This window comes from Citrus clementina, unplaced genomic scaffold (assembly GCF_000493195.1).
Source record: "Citrus clementina cultivar Clemenules unplaced genomic scaffold, Citrus_clementina_v1.0 scaffold_8, whole genome shotgun sequence".
Classification (NCBI taxonomy): Eukaryota; Viridiplantae; Streptophyta; class Magnoliopsida; order Sapindales; family Rutaceae; genus Citrus; species Citrus x clementina.
In genome coordinates this window covers 21739182-21755910 of record NW_006262022.1, presented here as the reverse complement: position 1 = coordinate 21755910, position 16729 = coordinate 21739182, and the positions used below count along the sequence as shown (strand labels likewise).

General features: G+C 31.0%; 1 protein-coding gene across 1 annotated transcript; it reads left to right on the top strand.

Moving 5' to 3' along the window:
• The first annotated feature begins 12819 nt into the window (after positions 1 to 12819).
• Positions 12820 to 16700, top strand: LOC18034906 (phenylalanine ammonia-lyase). Its single transcript, XM_006424477.2, has 2 exons — positions 12820 to 13437; positions 14745 to 16700. Exons 1-2 carry the CDS (start codon positions 13043 to 13045, stop codon positions 16492 to 16494), a joined length of 2145 nt encoding a protein of 714 aa, XP_006424540.1. The 5' UTR covers positions 12820 to 13042; the 3' UTR covers positions 16495 to 16700.
• Positions 16701 to 16729: the final 29 nt, after the last annotated feature.

The window sequence follows — 16729 nt, the reverse complement described above, 5'->3', positions numbered from 1 at the left end:
CTTCTGAAATTGAATTGAAAGTTTGAAACCCCCCCAAAAAAAAAAAAGAAAAAAGAAAAGTCAAATATATTGGTATCACAAAATTAATGGGGCACTACGGTATCACATCACTTTCGAAGTTGAATTTAATAAAAAGCTAGCAAGCTAGCTATCTACCATAACATGTTAGTTCCATGACATTACAGCACGAATCTTTAAGCATATTTATATCCAGTTATTGCTTTATCTACTGTTGAATTTTGACAGAAACCAATCATGTGATACCATTGAAATTCCATAAATATCACTAAATTCTATTATTTATGTGATGGCGATATAGTTAAATAAAAGGATGAGTTCGAGAGCATTTTAATACATAATCATCAAGCAAGCATCTGCCACTTTATAGCAAACTACTGCACATATAATTCGTTTTAATAATACTTTATAAAAGGTTATTTAGATAATCTTACGAGACAGTGTCTTCTCATTCACGATATCACTTATTAAAATATTGTTACAGAAAGTATGTTTTAAAACATAATTTTATTTTTTTGTCAAAGTTTGTTTTAAAATATATAATTTTTCATTCAACACAGAGATAATAGTGCAATAGTAATATAATTTCAAATCTAACGCCAGTGTTGATTTATAGACACATCAATACAATAAATAATTAGTCAAACCTTAATTTTATCATCACCTTGACGAACAAGAAGAATATGAATATATGATGCAAAAGAGAAATAGACAGGAGATAAACTAGAACTATATACAAGAGATGCCTCGCTCCTAAGCTCTTTCCAATTGTTCTCTATCATCAAATTTGGTTATTTCAGTTACTGCAATGATGGATTTACACAAAAATCAATCTTCTATAATTTTAATTAATGTTTAAAAAACCGAAGACCCTATATCACACTAATTAAACAAAAAATAAACATGTCACCAATAGGCCTCAATTTGTAACGCACAGTTTTGTCACTTGGCAGAACACTATTGGACCGTCTCATCACCTCAACATGTTGAAGTGACCGAAGAGACCTATATAAATTTTATTTTGTTTTATCCAAAATATGAGTGGAGAAAAAATTAATCACCTCAAATTTTTAATTAAATATAAATCGAAATTGATCTATTCGAATATTGTAAACAGTTAAAATTTGGTTGGAATTTTAATGTTCTGACCTATATAAATTTATCATGTTCTGACTTCTGATTTTGAAAGAGCTAAACTCAATTTTGTTTGTGTTTATGTTTTCCTAACTTTTAGGTCAAGCTTTAGAAAAGTTTTACTTGGACTTGATCGCCGGCCGCGGCTCAAAATCAAAATCATCCAAATTGAAGCTACACTTCAGAACATTCTTACACTTCATGAAGGGGCTGAAACTTCAATCCCCATGATTTGTGTAACACTCGCCGGCCTTGCGTTGCGTACAATATCGTCAATTGTCAAATAAAAACACAGACCTTATTTGTTCGATAAGAAAATAACAAATCAAACTTGTGGCTGATGCCCGATGGTCTGCTTGCACGCCACTTTTGGCATCTTTAAATCTGTCTTTCTTCTAGACTTGTATAACCTTTGACTGAGTTATGCCTTTAGAAATAAATAAATAAATAGAAATATTCACATGAATTTTCTTTTTTCAAAAAAAAAATTATTCTTTTAATTTTTAATTTCCCAATATATGCTGCACGAATTAGGTTATCACAAAGCAGGATGATTTTTTTTTTGTTAGTTAATATCACAATTATATAAAAATTTACTTGGACTAAATTTAATTAGGAGAACAACGATTTGCACCACACAAAAACTAAGTCTAAAATAAGAGGATAAAAACTTAATTAACGTGTACTTCTATCTTATTTTAACACCATTATCAAATGAAACCTAACGCCCAATAAATGATAAACACATGAAACAAACTATAAAAGCTATTATCTCATTTTACTAAACTATCTAATATTGAATAACATTTGAACATCAAAGTCTATTATAAACAAATTAAGCAAAGGTGGTCAAAGACTCAAAGCTGGATCATCCTCGTGGATTAGAATTTTTTTTTTTTAATCTTAATCCGACCCATTGTCCAATTTTAGCAAATGTATTGAAAATATCAATAATCAATACATCTGCCATGTGGGGCTTCAAATTTTTTTTTGATATAAATATCTCTGTGGATGACAAACGAATAAGAATATTATCTCTGAAATTTCGTAAGAGGATTGGGTCTGAAAAATGTGATTTGAAGAGGAAAATTATAAGGCAATTTGGTCAATACTCATTACTGAAGAATGTATAAAATATGAAGCTACACATGGCGATTGATGTACATAAATAAATAGAAAAATAATCTTTGATTGCTTAATTGGCTGGTCATGATAGAACCAAACTGGATTATATTCAAAAGTGAATTCTTTTTCTTCTTTTATTTTATTTTATTAAAGTTATTTACGCAAGTTGACTAACTCGCTCCTTATTTCATTATTAGACTTTTTAAACTTAAATTAATACATAGACACACTTACAAATTATTTGGACTTTGTTCATCCTGTATTTTTTGAAAATAATAAAATAAATTTAAAAGATGCAGTAATACACGCGCGCGCGCGCGCGCCGCCTCACATTTTATACTTGTATGGCTGGATTTAATTCTCTTCTGATAAGGCGGGTGCAAGTAAGTAGTATGGTGAAAAGGATGGAAAGAGTTTGGATTGAGTACAACTATTTGCACCCTTAAAAAGTCTTCATATAACGCCTTTACTCAAAATGCCCCCCCTGTAAATCAGTTGAAATACAATATTATTTCCAACCCACATAGGTTGATTCCAAAAATACCCTTGGCTTTACACCCAATCCCATTTTGCTCAACTTGGAACTCCAAATTTGATGGGTTTAGCTTTTGAACGATCAGCATGCATCTCCATTACTTTTCACATCTGTTGCCATAATATTTTCATTAAAATTTCTTAAAACAACAACCCACATTAGTTATTGATATTTTGAGATTTGATCTCAAATATGAAAAACAAAAGAGGAAATCTTTGTCAAGATTTAAAGAAATAAAGTTGCAGTTCGGTAAATAATGAATGCTAATCAAATATTGTCAAAATAAACAGTAAATTGTTCACTTGGGTTTTGGTTTCACAAAATCACGGTTATGGAGACAAGTGATTTGATTAAAATTTAATTTCTTTTTTGCCTTCGATTTGTTGTAAATCTATAAAGTGATGAAATCGTAATTTCAGGAAAGGGGTTTGATAAGGTGTTTTTAGGGCCGCCAATAGTACCACTCATTGGGATTATATGAGTTTGGGCCGGAGTAGCACCCCAATATTTTGTCTTATAGACCCACATTGAGATAAACAGATAGAGAGAAGTTTAGTAAAATTTCTTGGATCTCCAGGGTTCTGGCAGAGTGACTTTCAAGTAATTGTATTTCAATGAATTTTGTGCTTACATAGTACTCTAATATCTCCCAAGTTGACAATCTTACCCAAAAATAAAAATAAAAGAAAATAAAAGGAACAATTTAAAAGCAATTATTGAACAATAAAAAGCTGAGGAGACGTTTGGCTGATTTAAATATATAGGCAACCGAGTGGCCAGGGCTTGGAGGGCAGCAGTTCAAACCCCCACAAAAGTATTATAGGGTATTTTTTTTTCTCAATTAATTTGAGTGAAGGTAGTCTTCTCCCTTACCCATGAGTGAAGAGTAGACATCTCTCGAATATTTGTGAGCGTTAAAATCTGAGCATAGCTCAATTAGCATTGATGTAAGTTGATCCCAGTAATTGTCTGATTTGTAAATATCAGTTATAGTCTCATGTAATATGAGTTGTAATCTGAGCAATAGTTTCATGTAATAAAATATATATATATATATATATATATATATATATATATATATATATATATATATATATATAGCAGAGGTAGGTGAATTATGCAGTTTATAGCATGTCCACGAATCTATCAGAGTTCTTAGGACGCCGGCTTCAGAATACGGCTGTCATGTGCAGTTGATGCGTCTTGATCACACTTTTAAAAATATGCCATCAACTTCTCTATTAAGTGACGGATATGGATGTTCTACTTATTATTATTATTATTATTATTATTATTTTCCTTATTTATTTTGGAATGAGTGATTAGAATTGAGTTAAATTAATTTTTCTCTGAATTATGAAGATAAAGATAGACAAAAAGAGAAAAAGAATAAAAGAAAATGATCTTAGTCATTGATTGAGACTTTAGACATACAATATTTCAGTTGCCTTCATAATTAAGTTCCCACAATTCACGACTCTTTTAAGTATTATGGTTGACGGATAGTTGTAGGCCAAAGAAAAAAAAAAAAAAGTATCACATGTTTATAAATTTACTTAAAAAACAGATTTTTATGAATTGACCTCTGTGCTGTAGCCTTAATAGCTAGCATAATATTTTACTCTTTACTTTTACATGATCTTTCAGACTTTGAGCAGTAAATAATTAATTCTTGCTTCGCCCTCGAATGAGTAGGAAGATTAATCAAAAGGCATTTGAATTAATCAAGCATTACACTGGTTATTTCACTTTAACTTTATGGTTACGAGGAACTTAAGATATCATACATATGGAAAGTAAAAAAAAATAAAAATTACCATGTATTATATGTAAATGTCTTAAATTTTGTTTGCTATATGTTGATCTATCTACACTATTCATTTAAAGGAATTTAATATTTTCTCTTGATTTGAATTTACACCTTCATGAATACATGAATGTGGTTAGTTGTTTATAAAATAATAATAATAATAATAATAAAACAATGGATATAATTACACCGATCGAGTATACATGTGCTAAAGAATCCCATAAAAATTAGACAAGTTCAAATTAACACAAAACCCTAATTCGAAATTACTAGAAATACTTAAGCAAAACATTGCATGTTATAAGAAAGAGGCACTTAAGGTTTCTAAGGTGCAATATCGATTTGGATGAAACTGCAGCAAAGAGGAATGCTGGAGAAATGAAGAGGAAAGAAAATAAGCAAAGAGGAGCGATTAACTTTCAAGTGGAGGACAAGTATGAAAATCGAAACTCGTGATTGTTGGTGAGAAAAGGGAGTGGAATAGAGTTGGATTAGGTTTACAAATGCTTGGTAGGTTAAACGCATGCTGCTGTTCCACCAACCAAGCTCTTGTGCATCCACAGAAAGGGCCAACTCGTTTGCCTTTTTGTTTTTTTCCCCACCCACACGCGTGATTCTCTTAAATTAAAAAAATAAAATAAGATATATACAATGTAGGGCATCTGACTAACGTGCATCGGGTGCATTCAGCAGTCGCATTAATTTTTTGTAATTAGTAACAATTTTTTTTTTACTATTAGTTATAATTTTTTCGTTGAACATAAAACTTCCGTTTTTGGATAATGTAGGTTACGAGAACTAGTTACCATAATAATACCATTATTATGAACGAAAAACAGGTCAGGGATAACAAGAAATCAATGACAACTGTACGGTACAGCTGATGCACCGTAGTGGAACTGGAAAAAGGATGCACGTTTTCAAATTCAAGTGGGTTGGTGAAACTATAAAAGTCTTCACCAACCGCCAAAAAAAAAAAAAAAAAAAAAAAAGTTTTGGTTCTCTTCTCCAATGGTAATTTTTCTTTGTAAATGATCGATGACATATCCACAGAAGAATTCTAGGTGATCTTATAATTAATACTGCCGGCATCTTTAATTCCGTGGGCTGCCCAAAAAAAATTTATATCATGGAAGTGAAGTTATGGTATGTGAGCACACATGCCAAAGCATTACCTTTATAATCTACAATCATATTGTTAAATAATTGATTTATGCGATAATCATGTTATTTATCTGCATCATCACCACATAGTTTTACCTTTTTAGTGTGACGTATTTAATGGTTTTTAGTTTTTTTTGTTGCTTAGTTGTTATTTAAGTAAAATTTTTGAAGATTAAATAAATTATTTTGTCTTTATTAGTAGTGTTTAGAATTCAATTCAATCCGCTCAATTCGTCTGATTCGTAGAAATTCAATCTGTGGATTGGTGGATTGGATTGAATTGAAAATTTAAAAATCCGCAGTTGGTAGATTGGATATAGATTCACTTTTGTAAATCCGCAAAAATTCGTGAATTTATAAAAAAATAAAAAAATATTTATTTAATAAAAAAATTAAACTTGTAAATATGGCATTATACTTACTAATAAATAAATAATTTAAAATATAGTTACATTAACACCATATTATATCTTATCCGATAATAATATAAAATAAAAATAATTAAATGAAAAATATAGCTTCCTAACAAGTTAATTTTCATATATTGATCTAAACAAATGAGATTTTTTTTGGTGTGTTATATTTTGAAACTTTGAAAGTATTTTTTTAGCTTTATTTAAATCTTATTTAATTTAGAATTTGATCGATAGTAAAATCATTTTTTATATTATTTTTTATTTAGTTAGTTCGTGGATAGGACATGATTCAAAATTTTTTGCGCGCAAATCAAACCGTAAAATGGTGGATTGGATATGGATTGAGTTAAATCTGTATCCGATCTACTGACATATGGATTGAATTTCACCAATCCGTGGGTTGGATTTGATTAAAAATTTATAATCTGCAAAATCGTGGATCATATATAGATTGATGCCTAATCCGCAAAATCTTGTCCGCGAACACTCCTAGTCTCTATTGATAAAAACTCAAATTTTAAGTTTGTAAGAATAGAGGTTTAAAAATATTAAAATGTCTAAAATATCATTTACTATAAAAAGTTATACTTGTAAAAACTTTATTAATTAACAAATGCTCAAGAAAATATAATTTCATATGCCAAAATTAAAAAAAAATTATGAAAAATATGAAGATTGTATTATATAAAAAAAATCATCCAATAGAGTATACAATCAGACAAATTAACATAATAGAGTTCCATTTCAAATATCGCTCTTTCAACTCCCTAGTCCCTACTCTCAAAAGGAGACTTTTATGATTGATAAAATAATTAATTAATTAGATTCTCAAAGAAATATTCAACATATTACCGGTAAATTTCTTCATATAAATATATTTGATTGCATCCCCAAATGGGAATTTCAAGCAACACCTAAATAAATTAGGTGGATGTAGATTTTGAGTTTGATTTGATGATCTAGCTTGATTGAAGAGTTTGGTTGATGTATATACTCGGACGCTCGCTTATGTGAGAAGTATCATTATATTTATAGAATTTGAAATGGATTGATTTTTACTTCAGAATTGAGAACCTTTTTGTCCATTACTTGCTTCATATTATCGATTACCATTTCATTAATTGACCTTCTCTTAATCCCCGTTATTGAATTTCCACTTTTAGACTGGCTGTGTCTTCAACTTCAATCATATGGTCCAAATAAGTCGCAGTGCATACGCATTTCAACAAATAAAAATATGATTTGAAGAACTTAATAAATGTTTTTTGAGAGACAGCAAATGATCTTGAATGGTGAGAGCAACTAATGGTGGCAACCAACACACTTACCTAAATATCAGGTCTTTGTAATTGTTGGTGTATTTGGTTGATGAGACGCATGTAGGGCCAAATCTGAGCAGTAAGATTACGACACACTACTTTCAAAATATTAATAATTATTATTATTATTTTGATTTATTCAGGTGTAAATTTACGGTCAAATAAAATTTACTTCTTATCTTGTCATTTAATTTTACTTTGTTTTACTTTTAATTTTAAATATAACCAGCAGGTAGCTACCTGATGAAGGGTATTCAACAAGCTAACAAACAAGTACACGGTATGCATGAGATGATTTCATGGCAGTAACTGGCACTAATTTTAGATTCATGCAGAAGGTTACAGTAATTATGCAAGTCGTGAGAATTTCCTTGGCAGATTTTATGCAGTGTTTAAATTATTTCATTTAACTAATCCCTAATTTTACATCAAATTTAGGTATATCCCAATACCATGCGAATTTTGGTCGAACAAAAAGAAAATTAAAAAATAATAATAATAAAGAGTAGTTTGTTTTTTAAAAGTCATCAACCAATAGCTAATTTTTTTTAGGAGAAAATTAACCCCATTTGTCTGGTAAAATTAGTCATTTATCTCTCATGTTCTAAAATTTACTGAAATCCCCTTACGTTAATAGTATTTTACTGTCAATTTTTTTTTAATTTTTTTACTTCAAAATGAATTTAAAAGTTGATTCGTTTTCTTTTAAGAAAAAAAAAAGTTGATTTGTTTTTCAATTGTCAAATTTTTATATTACAAAATGATCAAATTAGTGTAAAAATAAATTTACTAAAATCCCCTTGAAAAGGAGAATTGGTTAGTTTATGCTCAAATAAAATTGGAATAAATTTATGGTTAATTTGTGAATAACCCCTTTTTATATATATATATTTGCATTAGGATGCATAAAAATCCGTTTTAGAGCTTCTAAAAGGAAGCTGGCGAAAGAATATCTTTATAAAAGTTATCAGCACAAATAAAATTCTTTGAATATTTTGTAAATGGAACATGAGATGAGAACCATACAAATCGGTGGTTCCTATTTGAAGAGGAATATAGCATGGTTTCGGCACACGATTTGCCGAAATTTTAGTTACAATTTCTTAATAGTTTTTCGTTAATTGAGATAATTTAAAATAATTAATTGTTTTCTTTTGTTTTGTTTTTCCTTTTTTTCCTTTCTTTGACAAACATATGTATACGAGAATATAATAATTAATTCACAAATCGTTTTGATTCATAATTATTCGAAAGGATAAGAATTTTTAAGTCCTAACGAGAACTCTACATCTTTGTAAAGATATTTTTTTACTATAAATGATTGTAGGCTCATTTAATGTGAAGGCATTTTTATTTTCCGTGTAGGATCTATTGGTTAACAAAATTTTGAGAATCAATTATTAGTTAGAATGAAATCTTGCTTTATTTTTTCTATTAAAACAACAAATTTGTGCACTTACTAGGAAATTCTTTAAGCGAATGAGAATTACTTGTCTTTATTAAGGACTTTTCATTTATGATTATCGTAAGACAATTATGGGAAGACAACAAAACTATTGGCCACATAGTTGTGATCTCCTAGTTTCATTATTGAGGTTGCTGATTGACACATCTAGTAAAAATTCTAATAGCATTATCATAGTACACTTATTTTGAAATATTAAAGAAAAAAAATCGATGGATAGTCAGTTTTTACTTTCTTTAACGAGAAGATAATAATTCATCTTTTAATATTAAACATGCCCTTAGCAGATCCTTATCAGAATAAGTAAAATAATTTTTAAATATAATATATTTTTTTGAATGCAATATAATAACTACAAACTCCTATATAATTTTTTTTTTGTATAAATTGATGTGACATAACATGCGTAGTTGAAGTAAGATATAAAATGATATAAATAAATTATATGGCTAAGTGATATTTCGTTCAATCATTATTTTATGCCATATCAATATGTACAAAAAGAAAATTGTAGTTGTATTATTGTTGTTTTAAAAATTATATTAAGATGGATGGGTTTGTGACCATGGTATATATTAAGCTGCGTAAATTAACTTTAATTAGCCATTTTTATCATTTCACTAGGAATTAGGGATACCTTTTAAATATAAATGAAAACAAATGTCAATACTTGAGATATCTTAAAAAATTGCAAAAGAGGGAACCCTCATTAGCAAAAACCAAAATTTTAAGTCTATAAAGAAGCTTAGATTATTTTCAATTAGTTAATTATTTTTTTAAACTAATAGCCATGTTTTAATTAAAAAAACACCATTAAATGGTATCTTCAAGATAAAAAAACAATTCAAAACATAAGAATTAACAAGGATCTAAAATTTAAACATATCTATTGGTAGTGTCGTTAGGGTACACCAAATTTAAAACATTACTAATAATATAAACAATTAATACATAGTGAGTAAGGATTGATTCCACAAAAACTATGCTAGTTATATTTATTATCAACTCGAAAGCAAGACTTAAAATAAAATAATAGTAGTCATAATAATATAAATTAATCTAACTAAAGAAAATGCCAGCTAAAAATAAAAAAAGGGGGTTTATGAATTTTTAACTAAATAGGAAGAAATAAATAAATTAGAACTACGAAAACCATAATTTAATAAAAATTTTGATTAAAGGAGAAAGAAATAATAATGATGAAAACTTTAGTTAGAGGATCATTCGCTACCACCAAACATGTACATCTATCGTCAATTTCTATTGAAATTATCAACCGTAGACAACAATAAGCTCTATTAGTCTTAATATTTTCTTACTGTATCATTAAACAAAACAAACTCTTCACCTAGTCTCTAAACATTAAATAATTTAAAACGAACTCTTTAAATTTAAGATAATTGGAGCATTAAGTAGAAAAAGATATTAGATTGATCTAGGCAATAAACACACAAGCTCGGATTATTTAACCTTGGTTATGTTCTCCAATTGAAATAATTGATTCCAACCTGTTACTAATGATTAAAATATCAAGACAATTACGGATCAAGAATTTTAATCTAACAGTAGAATTTATTCAAGTCCTATCTAATTGCCCACTCAAATAAAATAAGAATAAAATCATAAACATTAATTATAGAAGAACATAAATAATCTCAATAAAATAAATTGAATGATAAAAATTGAATATTAATTATATAACATATTTAGGGTTTTGAATTCACCCTCAACTAATAGAAAATCTAGCGGATTGGGATCATCTCTTGATATGAGCACTCCTGATCTTTTACAAATCTTGTATAACCTGTGTTTTAGTGTTAGTGAATGATTATGATTTAACTATTTTTTCTTTTTAATTTATTAACCACCAATCATATTAACAGAATTTGTTCAGATGAAGATCAGATCAGCAGAGAATCCTGATCCAAATCTAGCCTAATACAATTGAATTAGGAATAAAAGAGTTGATAAAACTAGTCATGGAAATTAATTTAAAAGACTTAGGCGGCATTTGTTTTTTTATCTAAAATCTGAATAGATCTGAATTAATCTGAATTCTAAATAGATCTGAATGTCTGAATCTGAATAATATGTTTGTTTTTTCGTCTGAATATCGAAAAATAAGTATGAAGTTATTTTTTTTTTCAACTGAAAAAGCTGAAAATGTGTACTTTTACATTTGTATCCTTATTAAATTTGAATGTCAAATAAATAATATATTAAATACTATGATATTTTAACATTTATAAGTAAAACTATATTCAAGTGAATACATAATTATTTTGGAATTTTAATATATAAAATACCATAAATTTCAAATTTTATAGTATATAATATAAGAAAGAAAAAATAGTGATATTTTTATGTGGGGTAAATGTCTATGGGTGAGTTTTGGGATAGACATGAAAAATAAATTTAAAACATGAATATTTTTTACATTAGTAAGTAATTGACTTAATAAAATAAGCTAATTTTTTTAGCTTTTTACTTAATGGAGAAATCTAAATTAAATCAAAATTATCTAAAAAGTCTCATTAAATTATAAAAACAAACACCTCTAATTAACTTAATTAATTAAATTGAGTCACTTTAAGTCATTAAGTTAAAAAACAAACGGCACTTTACTCTACTTTTATTTTTTCTTCTTTTCCTGCGGTTGTAATCTCCAATTCTCCTATTGGCTGTCAGTTGTGTGTTTCTTCATAAGCTAGAGGTTGGCTTCTATAATTGTTGGTGGAGGACTTATTTGGTACCCTTTACCTCCTCCAAATCCATGATCAACAAGAAAATCAATGCCTTCCACATGCCATCCACTTTGATTTCAAATCAAAGCCATTAATTGCCATTCTTCCTCACGTGCGTGCTTGATTAAATATGACAATTTCCTTTTTCTTCAATTTGCCTTCCATATCATATAAAGTCATGCATGTGCAATTGCCAATTCCAATTCTTTATTTGCTAACGCATGTCCACCGAATGCTGGCTTGCCACGGCTTCTTGACTTTATTCCCTTTATCTTTCAATTGGTTTCCAATTTAATCTTGATTGCTTCCCAAATTAAACTTCTTTATGCCATTTTTATCCATAACCTCCAATTAATTTCCTGTCAAATAAAATAATATAATTAACCAGCAACTATAAATTAAGAAAAAATCTACAATAATAATAAAAAAATTTAAGATAAAAATTAACATAATAACATATAATTTAATAAAATAACTAAATTAAAAATTAACTAAAATAATTAGAATATTTAAGACCAAAATAAGAAAAAATTAAAGAAATTAATAGTAAAATATAAAAAAAAAATGCACTTATCATATATAATGACTCAATCTGAAATAATAGGCTAGATTCCATTGGAAGAACACAATTATTTGAACTTGTTTAGCATTTTAATGTGACAACTTGTGCTCCACTGAAAATTTCCATAACAGAAATTTATTAAAATTGAATAAATGTCAGCAAAATTTATTGAATTAACAAAATGTCAGAAAAATTAAAATCTGTGGGCCATAAAGTTATTACAGGGCTATTCCGGGGAGTATAAAGTAATTTTCCACAAAATTCTGGCCCCAGAAAATGATGAAACGACATAGATAGACAGACATTAACCAGCCTGTGAGCGTGCACCAGACACCCCAACAACCTCCATCCTCCTCCAACATCGACGTGTCATCATCACATCCGTAGGATATCCATGAAGATCCAACGGCCACCGTTCTATTCCAACTAACACCTCTAGCTTCCCACCCAACACTTTCTGATATACGTACCCCCTCAACCTTTCTCTTCTATTTAAACAAATATTTCTTAAGCTGGTGAACCAACCCCCATGATTTTATTTTTATTCGCTTAGCTTAGCTTACAAAAAAAAAATTCCCCTTTTCTTTCCTAGAAACCAAACAGCTGCGGAACTTACAAATGTCCGTTTGGTTTCTGTGCGCTCTCTCTTTATTGTTTCAAGGCTTTTGAAATAATTATCTTTTTTGGTCGCTACACATATCGTTTTGGACCCGTTAAAGGAAATATTCATTCCTTGGTAACATCTAAACTATGGAGGCATCGCATGAGAATCAAAGTGGAGGCAATATTCCCTCGGGAAAATTGTGCACTAACATTGATCCATTGAATTGGGTATCAGCTTCGGAGTCGTTGAAGGGGAGCCATTTGGATGAAGTGAAGAGGATGGTTAGCGAGTACCGGAAGCCGGTGGTGAGGCTAGGCGGCGAGACCCTGACGATAGCTCAGGTGGCGGCGGTGGCTAGCCGTGATGACGGGGTCACGGTGGAGCTTAACGAGGAGGCTAGGGCTGGCGTCAAGGCTAGCAGTGATTGGGTTATGGAGAGCATGAACAACGGGACAGATAGCTATGGTGTCACGACTGGTTTTGGTGCAACTTCTCATAGGAGGACCAAACAGGGAGCTGCCTTGCAAAAGGAGCTCATTAGGTAAAATTTTAAAAGCCTTTTTAAGTATTATATACTTAATTGAGGAAGATTAGTGAATATCAAATGATAATTAAGTAATTAAGTTTATGATTATTTTACTGAGTTTCAGGCCTACCCTTATTGAGTTTTCTTTTTTGTTTTTTTAACTGTAGATTGAGGATTAGTATGTGATGATGTGTGACATGTCCGTAGCTTATATAAATTCATGGAGCATTGGAGCTATTCTCTTCTGTCACTCTCATTTGTTTATATGTTTTTTGTTTGAAGTTTGTTTTTATCTTGATTTGGGTCCCACAAAATTAATTAAATGGTTCAAAACAAAATAATATGATAATAAGAAGGGTCTAACTATGTTGGAACAGTGGTACGGTACTATTGTTGTTTTCAGTTATTGGATCTTGTTAATATAACTATACAACTATAGATCCAATGACTGGTTGCAACATAATTTTACCGTAATAAGAAATAATTGTGCTATGTGGAAAGACCTTTCACAAATGAAAGAAAGAAGTTCCAAATGAACCATGGAAAGTTTTTTTTTTAAAATATATTTTATTACAAATTATCTTAGTGTATTGTTTTTTTTTTTAAACAAAAGTTACTGACATATATAATTATGTCATGTGAATAATAAATGAATATTGATACATAGATGTGCTTAAAATTTAGTAGGAACTTCTAGTTTTTGGTCCCTCGATTCATGATCTATTCATTTATATATTTATTCAATTTTTTTTTAAGGTAGAAATTGATATTAGAGAAGGGATGGGAAATTGCTCAGTTAATAGAAAAACAAAACAAAATTCTAAATATTTTCTCCACGAAAAGTCGTTAACGTGGCTACATGCATCATGTGTCTTATTAGAAAAATTTAGATTGACCGTCTTATTACATTATGCATGTTGTCAAAATGTTATTTTCTCCTTCAGCATATGGGTGCTCAAAAATTAAAAAATTTCACTATCGAGATATAATTCCAGATGTGTCTCATTCTCATTTGGTAGCACGATATTCTCTCAGTTTTGTGCTAAGAGTAAGACGTCCCACAAAAATAAAATTTATTTATCAATTATCAGTATGGCCCCTTTTTCTGTCCTTCACAAACTTGTACAGTTTCCCGGACGACGGCCGGCAAACTTTTATTGTCGTTTTGTATGTTCAGACATACAACATGTGCTGAAGTTATGTGGTAGCAGCAAAATTGATGATCTTGTTTTGTGCACATTTTGTCATGATGCAAATAATTAGTCGCGATCAAGCAAGCTATGTGAGACCACAATAAATATTCTTGTGTCCTGTCACGACAGGTTTTTGAATGCTGGGATCTTTGGCAAAGGGACAGAATCCTGTCACATGTTGCCCCACACAGCAACAAGAGCTGCAATGCTGGTGAGGATCAATACACTTCTCCAGGGCTACTCAGGCATTAGATTTGAGATTCTTGAAGCTATAACAAAGTTTCTCAATCGCAACATTACTCCATGCTTGCCTCTGCGTGCCTCCATCACTGCCTCCGGAGATTTAGTCCCCTTTTCGTACATCGCCGGGCTGCTAACCGGCCGTCCGAATTCTGTAGCTGTTGGGCCAAATGGGGAGTCGTTGAATGCTGCTGAGGCTTTTAGCCAGGCTGGAATTGATGGAGGTTTCTTCGAGTTGCAGCCTAAAGAGGGACTTGCGTTAGTTAACGGAACAGGAGTGGGTGCTGGCTTGGCTTCTATTGTTCTTTTTGAGGCTAATATTTTAACTGTTTTGTCCGAAGTTTTGTCAGCAATTTTTGCGGAAGCTATGCACGGAAAGCCTGAGTTTACGGATCATTTGACTCACAAGCTGAAGCATCACCCTGGACAAATTGAAGCTGCAGCTATAATGGAACATATCTTGGATGGTAGCTCTTATGTTAAGGCAGCACAAAAATTGCATGAAATTGACCCTTTACAGAAGCCTAAGCAAGATCGGTATGCTCTTCGAACTTCACCACAATGGTTAGGCCCTCAAGCTGAAGTGATTCGAGCATCGACAAAGTCTATTGAGAGGGAGATTAACTCTGTGAATGATAATCCGTTGATTGATGTTTCAAGGAACAAGGCATTACACGGTGGCAATTTCCAGGGCACTCCAATTGGTGTCTCTATGGATAATTCAAGATTGGCAATTGCTTCGATTGGGAAACTCATGTTTGCTCAATTTTCTGAGCTGGTTAATGATTTTTACAGTAATGGGTTGCCTTCAAATCTGTCTGGTGGTAGGAATCCATGCTTGGATTATGGGTTCAAAGGTGCCGAAATAGCAATGGCTGCGTATTGTTCCGAGCTCCAGTTTCTAGCCAATCCTGTGACTAATCACGTCCAAAGTGCTGAGCAACACAACCAAGATGTGAACTCTTTAGGGCTGATCTCTGCCAGAAAAACAGCTGAAGCTGTTGATATCTTGAAGCTCATGTCCTCAACTTACTTGATTGCACTCTGCCAAGCTATAGACTTGAGGCACTTGGAGGAGAATCTGAAGAGCACAGTTAAGAGCACAATCAGCCAAGTAGCTAAGAAAGTCCTGACGATGGGGGTCAATGGGGAGCTCCATCCTTCAAGATTCTGCGAGAAAGATTTGCTGAAAGTAGTTGATCGCGAGTACGTTTTTTCATACGCTGATGATCCCTGCAGCGCAACTTACCCGTTGATGCAGAAACTGAGACAAGTCCTTGTTGATCATGCATTGACAAACAATGAAGATTTGAAGAATGCAAATGCTTCAATCTTCTTAAAGATAGGTGCTTTCGAGGAGGAGTTGAAGACCCTTTTGCCGAAAGAAGTTGAGAGTGCTAGAAGTGCTTTTGAGAGTGGTAATTTGGAAATACCAAACAGGATTAAGGAGTGCAGGTCCTACCCATTGTATAGGTTTGTAAGGGAAGAGTTGGGGGCTCGGTATCTGACAGGAGAGAAGGCGATATCACCAGGCGAGGAATGTGATAAGGTGTTTACAGCGATTTGTCAGGGAAAAATAATTGATCCACTGCTTGAATGTCTTAAAGAATGGGATGGGAGTCCTCTTCCAATTTGTTAATGCTTTCTTTTATGCCTTTTTATATATATATATATTTTAATGTCACTTGGAAGGTTAACAAATATAATTCTTCTACTGTGAGGATGATACTGTCTCTATGCTTTTACTTTGTGTTCTTAATTCTATTTTTCCCCCTTCTTAAAGTCTGTAATTTTGGTGAAATTTATGTACAGTTGCAACTCAATAATAAGATGGGCCTTTGATAATCAATCGCAAAATTAAGCCACTTCTCGGT

Bases quoted from the DNA above. Each gene is read 5' to 3' on its own strand.
- LOC18034906 (XM_006424477.2), top strand. From the start codon at position 13,043: ATGGAGGCATCGCATGAGAATCAAAGTGGAGGCAATATTCCCTCGGGA. The intron at 13,438-14,744 runs GTAAAATTTTAA...CTGTCACGACAG, and splicing joins TTGCAAAAGGAGCTCATTAG to GTTTTTGAATGCTGGGATCT.